The sequence below is a fragment of the Rhynchophorus ferrugineus genome, unplaced genomic scaffold (assembly GCF_030347505.1).
Source record: "Rhynchophorus ferrugineus isolate W39M unplaced genomic scaffold, kcgeb_rfMv2 rfM8, whole genome shotgun sequence".
In the NCBI taxonomy this organism is placed as follows: Eukaryota; Metazoa; Arthropoda; class Insecta; order Coleoptera; family Curculionidae; genus Rhynchophorus; species Rhynchophorus ferrugineus.
This window is the reverse complement of record NW_027472587.1, coordinates 32,200,038-32,223,041: the sequence shown is the minus strand read 5'-3', so window position 1 is coordinate 32,223,041 and position 23,004 is coordinate 32,200,038. Positions and strand designations below refer to the sequence as shown.

Sequence of the window (23,004 nt, the reverse complement as noted above, 5' to 3'; positions counted from 1 at the left end):
TTAATGCAAGTACAACAGAACATTTGTAATAAATTAATTTGTAAATTAGGATTGTACTAAACATATGTAATGTAAGATAAACTTTTATTTGCTTTTAATAACTTAATTTCCTAATGTCGAGTCAACAATGGACAAACTACCAACAATAATTATACCAACAATAATTATATCAATAATGTATGGCAAGACAGTGCAAATTCAACGGCTTGATGTTCTGCTCGGACAACTGGACAGTAAGCTCTACAATTCCCCTTGTAACATATCGCCACACCCATTTAAGCGATTATAGCAAAATAATGGTATAGAAATCCATCATCATGCCGATTAGAGCATAAGGTATTGAACTATTGCGCACAGCAAGCAGTAGAAATAGTAAAGTATTGGAAAGGTTCGAAAGCAAGGCTTGAAGGAATATGTTTAATATTACCCAAAGCGCGAGCAACAGGAATATGCGAACAGTAAAGCAGGAAATAACGAATTATATTATGAAGTATCATAGGAGACTTGCACAACATACCAACGAGCTGACATTGGTTCTGCGTGGAGTAGGCGAACAACGGCATGTGAGGCTTAAAAGCTGCTACACCCGCAGATTCGGCAACATATTTACGTAGAGAGACGTAGAGCAGTATCCTCGATTTCAAGCTTTCTCATTAATAAAAAAAAACAATAAAAAATAGAAGAAAAATAGTTTAGAAGATGGACAATACAGTGGCTTATTGTTTTAAGACCGACTGCCATGGCGCGGCACGGGCAAGAAAGAAAGTACCCCGCTTACGCAAACTGGACGTTTGCAGAGAAGACCGTCAGCATGAAAAAAGTCAATAATTGTCCAAAAAAGAAAGGAGGTATTAAAAACTATGGTAAAAACTATCAAAGAAATAAAATGTCAGAAAAGTTTTTATGAAAATTATTCAAACGAGACCTCGGAGAGCTCGCGAATAAACAAGCCGAGAGGCGCAGTGGGATTTAAATCGAATCGCGGTTGTGTAGATAACTTTTTCACGCTCTGCCAGTTTATCGAGGAACGTATTATATGTGGAACACGCGCGATTATCGTTTTTATTGCAGAAAGAACTGCTTTCGTCTGTGCACACTGGTCCTCACTATTACGAATCACTTATGATTCGGGACGGGACGGAATTAATACACCACTTATGGCCTTGGAGAAACTTTATTTTGATCCCTGGAAATTTATACCCACTCGATACAAGTCACAGCGTCCTCTACTAACTTTTCTTCCTCCTTTCTATACTGGCTCTTGTATCGAGACAAGTCATATATTTAACACTCACTTTAGGCAGCTTTGGACTTGAATGTTCCGATACAAATTATTAAGCTTCTTTAGACAAATGGAAGAAATGTTATAATCAAAACCAATACCAGGCCTTTTCGAAAGCTTATTTTCGCAAACCTTCTGTATCGCTCCTCAACTTGAACACATTGTCACACTTTGAAGTCTGGAAGCTTAAAGTCTTTTAAATGCGATTCTTAAGACGAATTATTCATGTTTCTCTCCGAGATCATATTAGAAATAACTTAATTTGATTAAGATACGACAAGCGATGTCCAGTTGAGAAGTAAATCCGAAGTCATAAAACGCAATGACTCGAACATGTCCGTAGAATGAAAGCTGAAAGATGATTCCGTAGAGACTTGAGCGCCCTGATAAGCCTTTTGTGTGGAACGTCAACATCGTCAACAATGAAAACAATATTCGAGGTCCTGTAGCATAATCAGCAACATATAGGTTGTGAAGTAGATATTCTCTCTGCAGTTCGATAATGAAGACTGCCCTATATTTTTAGGGCACTTATTATTACTAATTATGTTCCAATTAATTGATCGAAATTGCTTTTATTCAATTAAATGAAATTCAAATGTAAATTCATCAAAATACAAATAGTGCTTATCTTAATACATTTATATTTCCTTTTTTAAACGTTATATAATCAAGTTGTTGCTAAAATACCGGCACCTATGAAAGTCATCGGCGTACTCTTGACAGCCCTTGTGTTTCAAATAAGGTGTTGAGTAAAAATTAGTTTTTTTCCATTTAAAAACCACACGGTACATATCTTACAGTCAGTTAATAAATACAACTAATTAGAAATGATTCTTTCGTATAGTTCTTAAAACCTAGATATATCATTTTAGACCTACACTTAATTAGTATTTTATTTTTGGTCTCCTAGTAGTACGCTCCACATAGTTACATAACAGTTGATATAGCAGAAGGAAACAATAACCACTTGGTGTTTCTCTTAAAAACTGTTTCACTTTTTCGCTGCCGTTGATATCGTCGGGCATCTACAAATATTTATTTGTAAATGCCCTCATTTCTAATATATTATGAAGCATTAAGAATGCTGCGAAGAATTTTTTCAGTAAATTTGAATTATATTGATATAGGATCTCTTTGTGCAATTTCATAACATCACATGTATTTATAGAATAAATTATTTATTCTATAAATGTATATTATATTATTTATTCTATAAATTTATATAGAATATATTATTTATAGAAAATTATCAGGCAAATTGAAAAGTCTCCGGCCTGACACAGCCACAAATATCTGCAGTAACAGGTCAATTGAAAAGTATCTGTCTTGACACATAAATGGCGCTACTAGAATTAAATCCATATGTTTTTTAGTTAGCCCCAACCCTCAAAAGATGCATGTATTAATTTGACAGCTGTCGGATTATTAGTTTGTGAATTATAGCATTTCATGAGTGAAGTAACTTTTGTTATTGTGAACAAAAAATGGATAAAAAGGAATTTCGCGTGTTGATAAAATAGTGGTTTTTGAAGGGAAAAAATACAGTTGAACCAAAAACTTGGCTTGATGCCGAGTTTCCGGACACTGCCCCAGGAAAATCAACAACAACCAAGGATTGGTATACAACAGGTATATGGGAACAGTAAAGCAGGAAATATAAGGTTAGACGTGGTGAAATGAGCACCGAAGACGCTGAACGCAGTGGACGCCCAAAAGAGGTTGTTACCGACGAAAACATTTAAAAAATCCATAAAATGATTTTGAAAGACCGTAAATCGAAAGTGAATGAAATAACAGACACTCTATATATACCAAATGAACGTGTACGTCATATCGTTCGCGATTATTTGGGTATGAGAAAGCTCTGTTCAAAGGGGGTGCCGCTCGAGCTCATCTTTGACCAAAAACAACGACGGATTGATGATTCGGAGCACTGTTTGAAGATGACTAAGCGTACTAAACCCAATGGTCAATGCATGAAAAATGGCTCCATCATTTCACTCCGAGGTCCATTAGACAGACTCCGGGTGGACTGAATACGATGAACCCGCTCAAGGACCATCAACAGCGACTATTACACAGCGTTATTGGACCGTTTGAAGGACGAAATAGCTGAAAAACGACAGCATTTGAAGAAAAAGAAAGTGCTGCTTCACTATGACAATGCCCAGTGTCACAAGTCAGTCAAAACGATGGCAAAAATCCATGAATCGGGCTCCTAATTGCTTCCTCATTCACCATATTCCCCAGATCTGGCCCCCAGCGACTATTACCTGTTCTCAAATCTCGAAAGGATGCTCGCTGGGAAGAAAGTTTCGTTGAATGAAGAGACTATTGTGAAGGAAATGACAAAACGTACTACAAAAATGGTATCGAAAAGTTAGATGGTATAATAGCTAATTATAATAAGTATATATATCACTCGGTTTTAGCATCTTATAATGGACTTGCTGTAATATATACATATGTATCTTATTGATGATACCTAACGTCAGAACAAGACCTTATGGTCCTTCCTTTTTTAAGGTAGTCAGTGAAAATTATTGGATGCGCATCCCGAAATAAAAATGCCTGACTGTTACGGTTTTCCAAGCTTTGGAGAGGGTTCATCGTGTGCAGTCCACTCCGATGGCTGTGGATTGGACTTTGGAGTGAAATGTTGGAACCATGCATCCATTGTCACATATCGACACAAAAACTCGGGTTTATTACGCTTGATCATCTTCAAACGCTAGTGCCAATCATCAACTCGTCGTTGTTTTTGGTCAAAAGTATGCTCGCGCAGCACCCACTTTGCACAGAACTTTCTCATGCCCAAATATTCGTGAATGATATTTCTGTCTGCTATTTCATTCAATTTCAATTTACGGTCATTCAAAATCATATTGTGGATTTTTTAAATGTTATCGTCGGTAACAACGTCTTTTAGGCGTCTACTGCGTTCACCATCTTGGGTGCTCATTTGGCCACGTTTAAACTTAGCATACAAATAATTGATGGTTGATTTTCCTGGGGCAGTGTCCGGAAACTCGGCACCAAGCCCAGTTATTACTTCAATTGTATTTTTTCCTTCAAAAAGCAATATTTATCCATTATCCCTTTTACCAATTTTTTTTTCAATAACAAAAATTGTTTCACTCAAAATGCTATAATTCACAAACTAATGATCCGACAGCTGTCAAATACATACACGCATCCTTTGAGGCTTATCTATGTGTCAGGTCAGATACTTTTCAATCGACCTGTTACTGCAGATATTTGTGGCCGATGTTTAGCGGGGCATCGCTAAGAAAACTAGCAAGAAAGGACAACAGACACAAAGTCTATTAATTTTACATGGAAATGCTCGGTTATACGTTGGAAAGTTTGTGAAGGATACATTGTTGCAATTCGAATGGAAGTTGTGCCGCAACCGGCATACTCACTAGTCACAGTCCCTTTTGATTACTACTTGTTTAGACCTTTGCATGATAAATTTGCTTGGCCATGGTTTTGAAATGTCGAAGAAGTGCGAAAATGGATTGACGAATGGATCGCTGGTAATGATTTATTGACACACATGACCATATTGCCGGAAGTACGCGAAATAATCGAAGGGAGGTAATTGAAAATATTTCGTTAATATATACCATACCAATGTTTCTCAATAAATGCCTTCTTAAAGTAAAAAATTATCAGAATGCACGCAATATATTTCTCATATCCGAGAACTTTGCCGGTTTGCCTCAAAATCTACTGCTGTTGGAGAACTACGGTGAATATATATGATATAATACTATGGAGAAAACCGCGAGATTATTAAATTTGATGCTTTATGAATTATAACTTCGATGCACTTGTCAAAGAATGTTCACATTAACTGAAAAAGTCAAAATAAAAGAATCTAAGTCTAAATAAATTCGAAACCATAATTTTCATCAAGAAAACCTTATCGATTTCCATTAAGACGTATATCAAAACAACAATATTTACGATTTGATGAATATCAAGTTTGGCATATACAAAGAATTGCATAGTCTCTATATTAATAATCATCTATGTGATTAATCTTTTTTTTGCAGTAACGTCTGTTCGTAAACAAATTAAAACGACACAAAGTTTATTAAACTAGTTATATTATAATGATGTGGAGGTGGAGACAACTGATGTAAACCTCAATCTAAGATTGGTTTATATAGCCTACATTTCCAAAACAAAATCATTAATGAGTAAACAACAATTTTTTTGGGTTTAGGATCGATACGTGCTATTTATAGAACTGCATATTAACTAGTATGTGTTTATATATATAACTATTCCATTCCGTGTGTACGTATTTCAGCTGCTAAGCGATTCGACCGATTTGGATTGATTTTTTAGTATTTGGATTGATTAGATAATGGTTTAGTTTTCACAATTGGATTTGATAGATTCCATGAATTATTATTTAATAATTTGATTTTGCCAGAGTAACATTTTAATGGCAACCTCTGCAATAATGGCTGTTGCTATGTTTTTTTATAACATCTTTATTAGATACGCTTAGTACAATCTTAATTTACAATTAATTTATTACTACTTTTCCTACGTACTTGGATTAATTAACAAGCAAGACGAGTGCGAGAAAATACATCAGTATGTATTCCTCAATTATAAAATTATAATTATTTATTAATTATTAACTTATAGCTATAGTTTACACTAAATGTATACACTTTATATAAGTTCGTATGGTTGTGTTCGCTTCAATCTCCTGACAACCTGCGCGCTGTCCAGCAGTTGTATTGCTTCCACGTTAGTATGATTTAGTAATCTTCTTTCGTGTTTCAAGTTTCGAAATCTTGGATAACTTCGCAAATCCATTTGATTTCCAGGTCATCGTGCAATTCTTCGTTGGTTACATAGCGATAGGCATTGGTAATCAATCGAAGAACTTTGTTTTGACAGCGTTGTATGACTAGTTGATTTGAATTTTTAGTGCAATCCCATATTTGCACCCCATAGGTCCAGATTGGCTTTATAATTGTATTATAGGTCAACCTCTTTGATTCTAGATCAAGTTGAGAGTATCTTTATTTTGGTTCTAATGTGTTTTGCTTTTTGTTTAACGTGATGTTTCCAATTTAATCTACCGTCAAGATGGATTCCAAGGTATTTAGCTGATTCTGCTTGAGGAATCGGGCATCCATTGAGTGATATAATTAAGTTTTTATTATTTCGCCTGAATGCAAAATTAACGTGGACAGATTTGGAGCTATTAAGTTGAGTTTTCCAATCTTTCGTCCATTTATAGATTTTGTTAACTGCCCCTTGCACTTTTTCTATTTTCCTAGGCAGATATATATTTTTGCCATAATAATTGTGTCGTCAGCAAAGGTCCCAAGAACTTTCTTTTGTTGTTGGAATTGTTGTTATGTGTTGAATATAATTAAATATAATCAATTACAAGAGTCATTACATTAAGTAGTCACACGTGTATCAATATGTGTGTGTATGAAGTTGTAAATTTGTTTTACAGTTAGACAATATTATCCTTCTCATTTTATTCTGTATAAACAGAGATAGAATGCTGTTAAAGAAGTTCATGTAAAGTTCATGAAGGTCATGTAACCGAAAGAGCCCGCAAAAGTTGTCCATTTGTCAAACGTTGGCAAAATTCATCAAAATATTATAATTACTGGTTATAAACTGGCAAACGTTGTTTCAGAGAAAATTGTTAGGCTGGAAGGTATCCATAAAAAGCCAAAAAGTATACAGTTATTGGTCAAAAGTGAGCTCTCCCGGCACCCATTTTGCATAGAGCTTTCTCATACTCAAATATTCGGGAATAATATTATGTACACGTTCAGTTGATATCTCTAGAGTGTTTGCTATTTAATTCAATTTCAATTTACGGTCATTCAAAATCATTTAGTGGATTTCTTTAAGGTTTTCGTCGGTAACAAGTTTTGTTGGGCGTCCACTGCGTTCACCGTCTTCGGTGCTCATTTCACCACGTCTAAACTTAGCATATAAATCCTTGATGGTTGATTTTTTTGAGACAGTGTTCGGGAACTCGACATCAAGCCAAGTTTTTGCTTCAACTGTATTTTTCCCTTCAAAAATCAATATTTTATTATCGACACGCGAAATTCCTTTTTATCAATTTTTTACACACTAACAAAAGTTGCTTCACTTAAAATGCTATAATTTACAAACTAATGATTCGGCAGTGGTCAAATTTATACACGCATCTTTTGAGGGTTAGGGCTAACTAAAAAATATATGGATTTAATTCTAATAGCGCCACTATGTACCAAACCTGGGACTTTTCAATTGACATGTTACTTACACACAATTAATAGGTCAGCTGTGGTAACTGTGTGATGGCGTTAGGTATTTTAATGCTTTTTTAGATATATTTTTGTCAAAACTGAGCTGATTTTTCCTTTTCCTTTTACGGGCAACGTTGAAAAACCGAAATTGAAATTTTATGCGGCAACAGTGCTTTTTGATGCCACGCATTGGCTATTTTATTGGAAAGTCTGTATATATAACGCTTAGTGAATAGAATACTTTAAATATAAGTAGTAGCCTCTATTACTTAATTAAAATTTATTGGACTTAAAGTTAATAATAATTAATTATTTATTAAAAATTGATGTCTTAGAAAGTTATTTATGTGAAATTTAGATTTTTTCACTTTTAATAAAAGGAAAAAATATAAACTCAACGATTGTGGAGTGTAAATGTTGATAAGTGCCTAAGGGGAGTGCTTGCTCATTTTGTTTGTGGTTAATATTAAAAATGAACCTCCCTGTGATTGGCTGAACATTTATTTCAAATAGCTACGTGACTAGGTACTAAGCATCGATTGTAAAATCGTTTTGAACTCGTCGATACTAGGTTTTAATATGAATTATTAGTGAACAGTATAATGGATAGAGTTTCTCTTGCGAATCTTTGCTGAAAAGTTTCGAAAATGATCAATTTTTGAAAACTAATGATTTCAGGGGATGCAAAATTAATTTCGCACGAAATAATGTGACCAGGGTCTTCACAAATGGTTGCAAATCTGGCACTGAAAACCAAGAATATAAGATGTCATCTATTCATATATAGAAACTAATCACTACATAGTATAAAACAAAGTCGCCTTTTCTGTCCCTATATCCCTATGTGCGCTTAAATCTTTAAAACTACGCAACGGATTTTGATGCGGTTTTTTTCAGTAGATAGAGTGATTCAAGAGGAAGGTTTATATGTATAATACATACATAATATACTAAGGCAACATTGCTAATTTTAGAGGTTTCTAACGTGATGTCGTAAATTAACCTATTTTTTAGGCTTATTTAGCAATTAACAAAAACGCTGCCTAACCCTACGAGTTAGATCAAATTAATGTACTACAGTATTGTACACCATAAAAAGGTCTACAAAAAAGTCCGCGATGGTATATGTTTATCTTTTAGGGATAACCCATATTAACCATTTTTATTGTTTACTTTTTACGTGAGAAAATGGCTTATTTACGAAGCTATTTTAAGCAATACGGCATTAATCCTTATCGAATTAAGTACCTTAAATACAGTGTGAAATTAATATAGATCAATATGGTTCCTTACAGCATGTAAATTAAACAAATATTTTCGGAGATATTACAGATTTAAAATTTGCGTTTAAAAATGTGTAATGTAATAATTATTGTAAATTGTATGAATTTAGATATTCCAAAGATAGCAGGAAATCTTCATAGTAAGTATAGGGGAAGAGGAATTGTTTTACTCCAAATTTAATGCGTGCAGGCCAAGGGCAGTAATGAATGAACCAAAAATACTGGATCGATTTTAATCATGTTTTCATTGAGTGATATGGGCATATATATTTTATGCCCGTGCAAAGTCGGAGCGGGCCGCTATGTTTTTATATACAACGTTCATATTTTTTTTGTAGTGTATTTAATTTAATATCAGCATTGCACCCGTGCGAAGCCGGGGCGGGTCGCTAGTAATATATATAGTAAAATTTTCAAACAGCGGAAAACAAAACTTGCCTTATTTCTTTGAACTTATACAGCAATCTAAACTATGATTATAATCTTAAAATGTTTTAGAACTACCCTCGCAGAGGTCCAGTTAAAGCTGGATCAGCTGAATTTTTTGTTAATGACGGGGAACGGGCCTAAAAAATAAACAATTTCAAGACAAGCTCCCTTGTTAGGTAGGGTTTTTATTAAGCTTGAACTTGAGTTTAAAATTCCCCGCTAATTTAGGTTCGTTTACCTTTAATTTTCAGTTCAATTGAACTTTGTAGATGTATAAATCTTGGCTTAGAATGTTAGGCAATTGTCTTGGGCGTTACGTGAAACTGACTATGTCGTTTATTATTATAGCAAGGACTTTACAGTGCTGCTTCCATTTATTTTTAAATAATAAATAAGAGATAAAAAGGTTGCATAGTTTAATTAATATTATATTAATTATTATTATATTTTTCCATATTTCACTATTCACAAGCCCTTTCAGTACATCCATTAACATTTCTGCTATTATCCTACGATTTTTTGTATGAGTTTTAGCTCCAATACGTTATTTAGAGGCTCTATTGCCATGTTCATATTTACACTTGCATTTTTATGAGCTTTATTATACGTTCCTCATCTTTTAAGTAGTACCTAAAGGAAACCATTATACCACTATATTACCATAAAGTTATACATATTTCTTCATGTAGATAATAAATTCTACTTGACTAGCTTTTCGAGTTTCATAATATATGAACTGACTAATTAGGCAAAAAAAGTATACCATTCTCCGATATTACATTTCTAAATTATTTTTTCATAAAAGTAATAAACATTAATAAAGAATGCTTCCACAAAACGATTGTAAATGATACCCATAGAAAAAATAGAAATTTCACGGTATAGGCGACCTTGGGGAAATGTTTTGTTTAGTTCAATCAACTGTAGCGCTGCGATCGCAAATTGTGATTGCCTAGTTTAAATTCCTGGTGCCGGCACTAACATGAAATGTGATTGGTCGATCAAATTGTGTGAAGTCAGCATTTTCTATGGGCGTCCATTTTTATGTTTGTTGTTTGTAGGTTACAGATTTTGTTTAGATCACGAAATTTTCGTTTCACGTTGTGCATATTTTCTGTTTTACATTAATTATTATGGAGTAATAATATAAAAATTAATGACAATGCGTCAGTGTAGTAAAAGATGTAATGTACCGGGGTAAAATTCTACTACGGAAATTAGACATCGTTTCCCAAAGAATGATCTCGCTCCTTTCCAAAAATGGGTTGATCAAGTAAATAAGTAAGTTACTTGGATAAACCACAATGCAAATATATCAACGTCATGGTGTTTGTTATGGACATTTTAGTGAAAAATTTAGAATTATCCTTCCTTCACGAACAGGTATTTGGGTAAATGCATATCCATCATTGGTTTTATCAGGTACATATAAAATTATCTATCTACTACATGTTTGTTTATATATTGTTTGTTTACGGAAATTCAAAAACTTCTAATAAAAATAATAAATAAAAACTAAAACAGTCTAATTAAAAATTTAATTGCTACTTTTAGGGGATTTATTACCTTAAAGAAATCTATTTTGTCTAAATTTACAAATAACTACATTTGTTTAACAAATCTTAACCAAGATCGCTTGAAGATTTTTGTTGGAACTATTAGAGGCCATGGGGGTAGAAAGAGCATCCTTCCCCTAGTATGTTCGAGAAATTTTTAAAAGGGCTCATCATTTCACATCATTCTCCCGGAGAAAATTGTGAAGAAGATGAACATGTTAGATAACTTATATTCTTTTTTAATGGGAGATCCAGTACCACTTGAGGTTGTTAAATCACCAGTTGAGTCTATATTTTCAGTTTCAGAGAATTTTGCTCTGAGGAAAAGGAGTCTAATATTGTATTTTAGTCTTATTTCAGGCTATTTAACAAAACTTCTGAAAAAGAGACAACATGCAATATTTGTCTATATTCTATATTAAGTAGTTCCACAGATAGATAATACTCTAAAATCTAAATATTTTTAAAAAACACATACATTTTTATTGTTTCGACTGTCCAATCCATAGTGAGTTTCAAGACCAAATTTTAAGTTATTATGAGGTGTGATTGTATTTTTGGTTTAATGAAGTTAATGCAATATCAACAGGGAAGGATTTAAAGTTTACCTTCAATATATCAAGATAAGTTAGAACTCTAATAGATCCCATAAAATTGATGGCACTAAACATATATGGGAAGGCGTTATAGAAGAATTATAGATATTTTAATATTGCCTAGAATAGAGTTCATAATTGTTTTTTTTTGCTTTTTGCTTATATATATTTATATTATTTACACTTATGTATATTTGTATAGGATTTTATTTTAATAAATTAATTTCAAAATTTAAATTTGATTTTTATTTAAATACTATTGGCCAATAAATGTGACGTCACAAAATAATCAGGGGAAATGGCAGACCAATCAAAGCAAAGTATTTTCCTTGCAGGTTTCTGCATAACTATTTTAAACTAACCAATCAAATTCGCGTTGTCAGCGCCGCCAATGATTGGACTAAGCGAAACTTTGCCCCACTACTTAGCATTGCAGTTGCACACCCCTGATGATACCATGTGACTGTTAGAATGACATGACTATTTCAATGACATCAAAGACAATCTGGTAATGTCGAATTTTCGTATTGTCTTGAAAGACACGAAAAAAAAATTATGTCTCCCTCAACAAAAAGGCATATAATAAAATAGAAGAAACTTAAATGATCAACTTTGTTAAAGAGCCGTTTAAAACAACTGGAGACAAAAAGGAAATATTACCGATCAAGTCTATAAAGGCGGTACGTTTATTATTAAATTACTTTGAAATAGCTGGAATACAATCTCGACTTTAAAATAGTTTCAAAGATGCAAATATTAACAAAAACTCAAAAAACGACGACGCGACTCCAATTTGGAACAATTTCCATAAAAAATAAACAGCGGTTAAAAGGGGCTTCTCTCCTTAGCTTTTCAATTTCCCTCGAAAGAGTTTCCTTAACAAAATCCGAGGTGATTTGGCCGCCAGTAGACAAAGTTAAATTAGGAAACCTGGACCCTTTTTTCGGTTTGCTTATTATTACGCGAAGTACTCTGAGGTTTTTAATTTGATCAATTAATTTTTTTTCAAGTCAACCACTGTTCTAAGGTCGGATAATAGAAAAACATGTTTTTTGTGGTTTTAGTTAAAAAGTAACGGATTTACATTCAAAGTTAAATTTGTGTAATTAGAAACTTTAGTGATTTAAATAGCAAGGATATTTTTTGCGTAAACAACTTGTACAAATAAATATAAAATATATGATTTAAAATAAAAATTTATAAAATAAATTAAGTAATTATTTAGTTATGTTTTCCAAATGTATAGTATTATATGATCTTACACACTATTATTTTATTCTAAAGATATTCTGGAGTAAAGTCAAGAATAAGTTTAATAGTTCAATTTCAGGAACACTGTTATCATAGTTAGTAAAAATCTATTATACGTTTTTAAACACGATAGGTAGATGTTGTGGTATGTAAAATTTATTAAGATCTGATAGAGGAATATTTTCAAATGTCTCGGATAATTTGACCTGAATATTAATGAATGTATGAGTGTCATCGTTTAGTTAATAGGGTCAAAAGTAATATGAAGCGTGCCAACATTAAATATGATAGTCAATATTGCAAATAATATCATTGTAATATTATAAAATGGTAGATTTTGGATACATCTGTAATATTATAAAATGGATGTTATGAGAATAACCTTTCGAATATCTGATTAGATTTTTTTCCAAATTGCGGTTGTACAAATAGATTACTTAATTTTCTTCGGATTGATATGAAAATTAATTGTAGTTTTGCCATTTTTCGAATAAAAATTATTATAATTTATATTATGCGAAGTACTCTGAGGTTTTTAGTTTGATCAATAAATTTTTTTTCAAGTCAACCGCTGTTCTAAGGTCGGATAATAGAAAAAACCTGTTTTTTGTGGTTTTGGTTAAAAAGTAACAGATTTACATTTAAAGTTAAATTTATGTAATTAGAAACTTTAGTGATTTAAATGGCAAGGCGAATATTTTTTGCGTAAACAACTTGTACAAATAAATATAAAATATATAATCTAAAATAAAAATTTATAAAATAAGTTAAGTAATTATTTAGTTATGTTTTCCAAATGTATAGTCTTATATGATCTTACACACTATTATTTTATTCTAAAGATATTCTGGAGTAAAGTCAAGAATAAGTTTAATAGTTCAATTTCAGGAAAACTGTTATCATAGTTAGTAAAAATCTATTATACGTTTTTAAACATGATAGGTAGATGTTGTGGTATGTGAAATTCGTTAAGATCTAATAAAGGAATATTTTCAAATGTCTCGGATAATTTGGCCTGAATATGAATGAAAGTATGAGTGTCATCGTCTAGTTAATTGGGTCAAAAGTCATATCAAGCGCGCCAACATCAAATATAATAGTCAATATTGTAAATAACATCATTGTAATATTATAAAATGGTAGATTTTGGATGCATCTGTAATATTATAAAATTGATATTATGAGAAAAAACTTTTGCATATTTATTTAGATTTTTTTTCGAACTACTATTGTTCAAATAACTTTTAATTGTAGTTTTGCTATTTTTCGAATAAAAATTATTATAATTTATATTATTTTTATAATTATAGATATGTTATTGTGTGATTATGGACGAGGTCAAATGGGAACACCACATAAAAAATGTGCAACTAGAAATACCAGATGGGAGTGTCGAAAAGAGTTTATTGCATATTTTTATAGAGGTACGACTGGTTAGTTATTGTAATATTTATATATTTATAAATAAATGAAATGTGTTAATTTACACATGTTTTATTTTCTGTTTTATTCTATCAAGGGTATTTAAAAGTTAAATATGTTATTTATAAAAGTTTCTTTATATTATAATTATTATATTGGCGAAGATGAACATCATTCCAATAAGCTTAACTCACTTTGAATTGGAGTTTCAAAGGAAATTTTAGGTTAATTTATTAATTTGGTATGATATATCATACTTTTTAAATATGCGAATTAGTTATAAGCACTATAACTTTGGTTCGTTATTGTAATGTTTATATATTAATAAATAGTTGAATATTGTTTTTTTTAAATTGATAGTTCGTAAAAGGTTCTTTATGTATTACATTATATAGCAGATGAAAGTTGTATCAATTTTTTTAAAAAATTTAGTTGCTATTTATATTACATTCTTCAAATTATATTAAATATGTTCCTTCTCATTTTATTCTAGTTCTAAAGGCATAATGCTCTCTGTCTCAAAAGTCGTAAAAGATCTGCAAAATTGTTCAAAACATTAGTGACAATAACAGATTTTTTATTTGATAACATTTTGGTTATTATTGTTTCTGTTGTTTTAATTTTGTTTCATTGTTTTTTACATCAGAATTTGGTTATGTATCAAAACTAAAATAAACTAAAACTCAGAGTTGAAGAGGCGATATTGCGACGTTTTAAATTTCGACATCAATTTCGTTGAAGTGAACCCTCCCCTATTTTGGAGACTATAGAGATATTTTACTAGAAACTAGTCGTTTTGTTATCGTTAAACAGTATTTTAATAAAATAAAATAGAGCTAACATGTTATCTATAATTTATAATTCCAAATATAAAGTAATACCTCAGAAAGTGGTAATTTTTTTGATTAATTTTTTTTCTAAATAGCGAATATAATAAATAATATATTTCTAATAAATGTTATTATTATTATATTATGTATTTAATACAACTAAATGTAAAATAATTGTAGAAAGAATATGGGCTTATTGTCAAGTAATTTATTTTTGTCGAAAATATGGAACTAACTGTGCAACAATGAATTCAAAAATATATCTAACATATTATCTATAATTTATAATTCCAAATATAAAGTAATACCTCAGAAAGTGGTAATTTTTTTGATTAATTTTTTTTCTAAATAGCGATTGTATATATTGCCTTTTTAATTTTTGTGATGGAAATAGAAATACTAGAAGTAACAAGAACAAAAGCAGAGGCTATAAAATTGTTTATTTGTCTAATACTTAAGAAAATTATGCTCACCAACCTTATTTTAATTGAATATTTCTGAGAAAAGTAATGTTTTTCTTTTCTAGCATTTCTAAGTGTTTTTATATTATTAACCCAGGACTTGATATTTTATTTAAAAATAAAATTAATTATGTCTTGAATATATATTTTTATTTTTTAATGCTGGTTTTCTATATTTTTCCTTTAGATTTCGAGGATTTACTCCTCAACCATTGTCAACATCTTCAATCAATCAGACTATAGTTCACATTAAGTATTTCCAAATAGTCGATAAGGAATGTATAATCCATAATATTAAATGGGTTCATTGTTGCATTTGTCAGGATTCTACAATATATATTTACAATATTTATAAATATTTTTATTTTTTCATGCAAGCTAATTTTTTATTTAGTTTTTTCTTCTTCGTCTTATTGCTCTCTGTCTGATTCTATTATTGATTAATATTAACACTGTTCACATATTTAGCTCTTTTCACTACTTAACCAGCTATGAGTGCCTCTTTTGTGTCATTACTTAAGCAGATCTTTTGATGTATTTGATCTATTCCTTTACATTTAATCCACAATATTTAAAGGTAATGCTATTCTATTAACTTGTTTATATTGCATGTGCCCCTAAGAACATATATAACAAGTTATGGAATAGTAGAGATTAGTTTATTAGTGCAGCTGGTGTAACATGAATTAGAAAAAAATTAAGCAAGACCTGAAGAAGTCAGATTAAGAAGAAGACATTAATGAAGACATTAAAGGTCCTGAGAACCAAACGCGGCTTAGAACCCAGGACATTGATACAACATGTGCTACTCGCGAACGCGATATATATATATATATATATATATATTAAGAAACATATAAATATATTTATTATATTATTAATAAATTAAATATTAATACTTACATCTGGCTGAGCACAATATTGCTTATTTCCCCAGTTGTTATTCTTTTGATTTTGTTGTGATCCAGGTCTCTATAATTAAGAGAAAAATACAATCAAACTTGGAAATAACGAACAAATATCAACAAAAACACAAGTTAATCATCAAAGAACATGAACCCTCCAATTTACGGTTCCAGTTTTTTATATGGTCCTATCTGCGTCTCCAACTTTTCCCAATTAGAACGAACAACATTAGTTCCCCTGCAACGGAACTCAGAGATAACAAGCACGACCCAAAATATCATAGAATCATAGAATATTGAGAATTATTGTTATACATGTTTTGTTTAAAATATTTTTTCAATGTTATGTTACGACGAAGAACTTTCAGAACCCATTCTAAGCCAATATAAAATATATTATTCTTGCATGTACTCTGATAGTTTGTTCATTTTAACAAGGCATTTATCGAGAAAAAAAAACTATAATGCATATTTATAAAAAAATATTTGTCATCATTTTCTACAACTTCTTGTCGTATTTCTGGCAATATCCCGATAACGTGTTGAAAGAACGATTTTGGTTTAGCTGAGACTTAGTCGTCGATTTATTTTCGCACTTCTTTAGAGTTTCGAAAATGTGAGTGAAGCAAGAAGTAGTAATCAAAAGTCTGTTAAGTGAACTGGTTACAATAGAAATTCCTTTAGAGCTATAGCAGTGTATCTTCAAAACTTTTTCAAGCAACATGCAAGATGATGATATTATGTCTGTTGTTACATGGTTGGTCTGTTTTTTTGCAATAACGCGTCGTTCAACTTGTTTAGTTGATGCCGGTAGACACCTGCCTTAAAATTTTCGTTCGGCTTCAGCAACTCGTAATACATCATATATTGCTGATTCCACAATATGATGTAACATCTGGAAACAGTTGATTCGATAACTTCTAAGCTGTCAAATTTAAACTTTTAAGGTTTGAGTTGTGTTCTCGTTGAATAAGTTCTGCAATTTGCTGTCTTATGACTTCGTTGCTTTTCTAGTTTCGAGTGTTCCATCATTACTGTGTGTAAACGCTGAACAACTCAATATTACTAGATTGATATTCGATAAATATCGCTGATCAAAATACATGTATGCATTTAATATTCGGATTTCAACTAGATAGATGAAACTTATATAACAGTTTCATATCTCTATTATCAACGTGAATTATCAATCCAATTTGCAGGCTTAGTAGAAGCAGGTAGTACTAGCATATAGCATAATAACTTGATAATAGTGTTGTTAAGATATTGATACTCGCCGTTTATCGCTAAAGTACAACTTATATTTTTATATATACGAGGGTTTTTATCTATACCAAATATGATGGTGACAAATGCTGTAGATGGCATGTATGTTTTGAAGGTCGTGGCTTGAGTATATGATGCTGTCTCTTACGAACAGTGTGGCACAGTTATCGTCAGGAGCGCATGTTTCATGCGCGTGCTACGACCATGAATGAACGTCCAAGTGCCGACCACCGTAGCGCAACGTATTTTCATTAGTTTTTTAGTGTGGGAAACAGAATCATACCAGACAACGTTCGCGTTCGTTAATTCATTTTGGAGGACATCATGTAGGATGAATGTTCGAGACATTTCGGCTGAACTCGGCATCAGCATTGATAGTGTAGAGTCCATCATCCACGAACACCTTCAATATCGAAAATAATGGCGCCATGAGTTCCTAAACTGTTGTACTTCCAGCAAAAATTTACGTGGTTGAAAGTTTGGCGCCACTGACGCAATACGAGGTGGATGGGGCGGTTTTTTAACGCCAATGTTCACTATAGACAAGTCATGGGTACACTATTAAACTCCCGAGATCAAGATGTCGTCTAAAGAGTGGAAGAAAAAGGGGGAAGGGGCGGCAGTCAAAGGGAGTCAAAGGTTCTGTGCACAGTGTTGTGGGACCGGCGGGGCGTGCTGTACGTCGATTTCCTGCGCACCCAACGTACCACTAATGCTGCATACTACTCTAACCTCCTGAAAACACACGTGAAACCCGCTTGTCGTTCGAAAAGGGGAGCATTCTAGCACGAAGTGCGATTCTTCTCCAGGAAAACGCGCACCCTCATACCGCGCGTCTCACGCACGATACAATATCGGAATTAGGAGTGGGAGGTACTGGAACTAGGGTTATTTATTGAGTGATTGTGCATAAAACCAATATATGTTTTTCTCTTTATAATTGGTAATTAATCCTCAAAAAGCAGTTTTTTCAAAAGCCTTAACTGGCAACAGAGAGCAGTGAGACATATTTGTAGGATTTTACGTTATAGAATTTCAATAGCTTCATAAGATTTTCAGTTATATTCTAAACATCATATGTCTTAGAGGAGAAACTTTAAAAGGTACATTTGGTGAATTTTTTGATAAATATATTTTAGTAATATTTTTTTAGTTATAATAGTCATGAATATTTAAATTCAAGTAGACAAAAGTGGAATATGTAGGTAATTATATAGTATAAAAGTCAAACAACAGGATCATAAACAAAACTTGAGTGCTCTGTCAAAACATTGTCATAATATTGAAGTTTCTTCTGAGACAAACTATAACCCAAAAATATATACGGTCCAATCGGTTACTATCGGTTACTCCAAGATACAGTGAAAATCAAATGGCGATACCAATGATTTTGGGACAGAGGCATGTCGATTAATGTAGCATCCTAACGCGTGAAATAGATCCCAAGCAGTATAAAAGACTTCTTCGGTTCAACTTCTGTTAATTTCCAATTTATGCTTTTTAATTCCATAAGTGGCCATTATTGATCAAAAATAGTAAAATCATGATTTTATTTAGAATTTCTAAAACTAGAACCAATTTTAACAAACGCCCAATTTACCTTATAATTAGCGTTTGTTTACTCAGATCCAAAACCGTGTACAAACATAGATAATTATCTACATTTAAATAATCAAAAGTAGAGTATATTATTATACATTATAAAGATACATACTAAAACTTACATCATGTCTAACACAGCTGTCGTGTTAAGCCTGCTGAAGTTGGGGATGTGTTCCAATCCAGTATACATTATTCTTCTAAAAGCAAAATAAAAAACATATTAGACAAAAAGGTTTTACAATACCATCAAACGTTTTTATTTATTGTTCTTTAATTATCGCTCATATCATATATTTTTAACGTTTGGCACCAATCACAACTGTTTTTGTTAGTTGTACCAAAGACAAATAATGTTAAATATATTTTATTTTTAATTTTATTTCATGCAAGAGATTAGAATGGCTTACAAGAATATCAGTTCTCTGAAATAATTATTTTACATAACTATTCGTTTAAAATATAGTATAATTTATTTTTCTGTATAGGAAACAAAGAGTTTTTCATAGTAAAATGAAAATTAATATCCATTATTGTTAATTAATTTCTAATAAATCTATTAATATAATAAATAATATATTTCTAATAAATGTTATTATTATTATATTATGTATTTAATAGAACTGAATGTAAAATAATTGTAGGAAGAATATGGTCTTATTGTCAAGTAATTTATTTTTGTCGAAAATATGGAACTAACTGTGCAACAATGAATTCAAGGACGTGATCTTAAAAGGTAAAAAATTTACAACTACAGGCGCAATAAATGTCACCGATCAATCATCGCACTAACGACATACCGTAACTTTTTGATAATAAAACGAAAACTACCGATTTGACGTATCGGTCAGTAGATAATAAAAGTTATAGCTGCCTTGTTTTGTTGGAAATATAACCACAATATGCATATAAATCCACTTTCCAGCTTACTTATAAGGTGTTTCAATCTGTGCAAGCCTATTGCATGCATATTATCTAAATGTTATTTAGAAGTACCAGATATATATTTTAATTTGTCAGTGAATGATATAGAGTGGGGCAAAAGTCCCCCTACCATTGACGCAATTTCCTCTGAGTGGCAATAATAGATCGATTATTTTCAATAAATATTGTCACCATTTCTGCTCGTTATTGTTGTGTATACTTATTCATAATAAAATTTGGACGCGGTAGCGGGACTTTTGCCCCACTCTATATATATTTTTTTTATTAATTAGCAAAACTATATGCCATATCTAAGATAAATAATTTACTAAATTATGTTTTAAGTAGACAATTTTCAGTATATTTGAATATAATTAATTGGTTGTGGCATCACCAAGAGGTTATAGTAATTGTAAAGAAAAACAATAAAGTGTTGTTTGTTTTGATGGACGAGGAAAGTCAATAAAATTTCAAAGGCAGTTTATATATGTTTTCATATCAAATGTTGTAAAAATGGAAAATAATTCATGGATATTGATTTAAAGGGATAAAGATAACAGTATATTCACATTTAAAATTATAGTATTGGGATAATGATTTTTTTTCTTTTTTTTTAATGGTTAGGAATCATCTGGGAATAATTTGATATTTCCACTTGCACTTCTTTATCTTCACATGTTTTGTTCAAGTACAAACTGTGTCTCTATTTACTGTCGAAATGAAAACACATAAAGATCAATATCTCTAAAGAGTATTAATATTTTAACAGAAAATGAATCATATAAACTCTTAGAAGAATTTATCAGGTCTATAAATTAATTTTAAAGGATTTACAGCAGATGGTGTTACATGTATAACCAACTTCTGTTTTTGTTGAAGCTTCACTGGGAGGATTCACTTTAAAACAACGCAAGCTTTTTCTTAGTGCGTTCAAACTATCTGAATTTGAACTGAGTAAATCGCATTTGCAGGAAGTTTTACTCTTTTGGTTGAATTAAGTCAATTCAGTTTGAAGGAGAAGGTCATTGAATGCCATTCGAAGCGTATGGCGATCATCTTCCATCGATTTCAACATGGAAATACATAAAAAGCGGTTATTTTGACATCGAAGACAAAGAGCGCTCTGGACGGCATTACGCGATGGAAATATGAATGGGGATCATTATTGACTACAATTGATGCTTTTGAGATGAGGGCTGCGCGAAAAACGGCTGGAATACGACTAAAGACATAATTAACGCTATTCTTCGGCTTGACAACGTTCGACGGCATGTTGGAAAATGGATAAAACATACTTGGAAACATTAAAATGGGAAGCGGTACCCCACCCGCCGTGTTCTCTAGATTTTCTTCATTCTGATTACTAGTTACTTATTCCGACATATGAATCGTGACCTGTAAATCATAAGAAACGAGCAGCGCTTTATTTCTTATGAGAATATCAAACAAATGGGTCGATTCGTGGATAGCCTCAAAAAATACATCGTTGTTTCGAGATAACATCCTGCTTGAAACTTAAACGATGCTTGAAAGATGAGAAAATATAGTGCCTGTGTTAATACTTTGAATACAATACATTGTACTGACTTTTAACAATACAGCTCAAATTAAAATAAAATATACTTAATATGATTAATAATTCTTTATTATATTTTTTATAATATTAATTTTTTATATATATTTTAAAGTTTCCTTTTACCAACTATGGGTTTATCTGGACTGGGCCTAAAGTTTAACGTGGGCTCCGAACCACGGTCCCCAGCATTAAGCCTACCGACTGGCAAGTGACCAACTTTAGAAATCATTCCAGAAGACATCCGGTCTTACCCGACCTGGTTACTGGCATGACTGGGATCTTTATCCTTGTCGGATTTTACACTCTTGCCTAGAACATTCACAAATTTTAAACAGTGACAAACATACATTTACGACCATGCCCCAGCGGGATTCGAACCCGCGGCTATCGCAACAGTAGGAGGACCGTCCCGTCGCCTTTACCACTGCGCCACCAAGCCGGCTTAATTATTTATTAAAGAAGATATTTCAGAAAAAAAAAAGGAAAATGGTAATTTATATATGGTATTGTCAGTTAGTTTTGTGGGATTTTGAAGATAATATTTTGGAGTGGAATTTTCGATCTAATTTGACTAATCCAATATTTGCTGAATATACAGTCAAAACATTTATGATCAAAGTGTTTACAAATTATGGATCAAGATTACAATTTCAGAAGTTCAAGTGCTTGGGATCAGTAATACTGAATGAAAAAGTGGTATCTACCGCTGATATGGTAAGCCGAATTAGTGAACTTGTAGGCACTTTTGCTTCTATAAAATGGCGTGTATGGAAGGTAGGAAATATTACAATCAAGTCTGTAAATTTGAGATCTTTCAAATTCGATGCTTAAGAAACATGTTTATTGCTTAAGTAATATATTAATTCATTTTTTCTCTGCTGCATATAAAGATATGACAGAGAATTTTGTGGAGAAAAATCTGAAATAAAATTAGTTATGTGGGAGTTTCTAAGGACAAATTAATTAGAACCAGGTAATTAGATGGATTAGACCTTCTTCCCATAACTACGTGTTTAATCTCATGGGTGTTGTGGACAAGAGTTAAACGTTACCATAATAATACAAAAGTCCTACAAAACTTTGTTGTAGGTATCTTACACCGAATTACGAACTACAAACTATAAATATGAATGCAATGTAAGTAATATACATACTTTAATGTAATGTCCTATATACATACTTTAGTATTAAAATAAATATTTTATTTCATTTTTCCGAAATTATTGTTGTTTTATTTGATTTTGTAATTTCGAGATATTTTTAGTACCCTTAACACCAAATTATTCCTTAACTTTTTCGTTTATCTCATGGATTAATGGTCGAACATT

The 23,004-nt window shown here is 31.7% G+C and overlaps 1 protein-coding gene across 1 annotated transcript in view; it reads right to left on the bottom strand.

Moving 5' to 3' along the window:
* LOC143200986 (follicle-stimulating hormone receptor) overlaps positions 1-23,004 on the bottom strand; it is a 233,562-nt gene that overhangs the window by 42,169 nt on the left and 168,389 nt on the right. Inside the window, exons 6-7 of the mRNA XM_076411808.1 lie at positions 19,302-19,376; positions 16,310-16,378 (exon numbers count right to left, since the gene is read on the bottom strand). Coding sequence (XP_076267923.1) covers positions 16,310-16,378; positions 19,302-19,376 — 144 coding nt within the window. The remainder of the gene's footprint in view (positions 1-16,309; positions 16,379-19,301; positions 19,377-23,004) is intronic.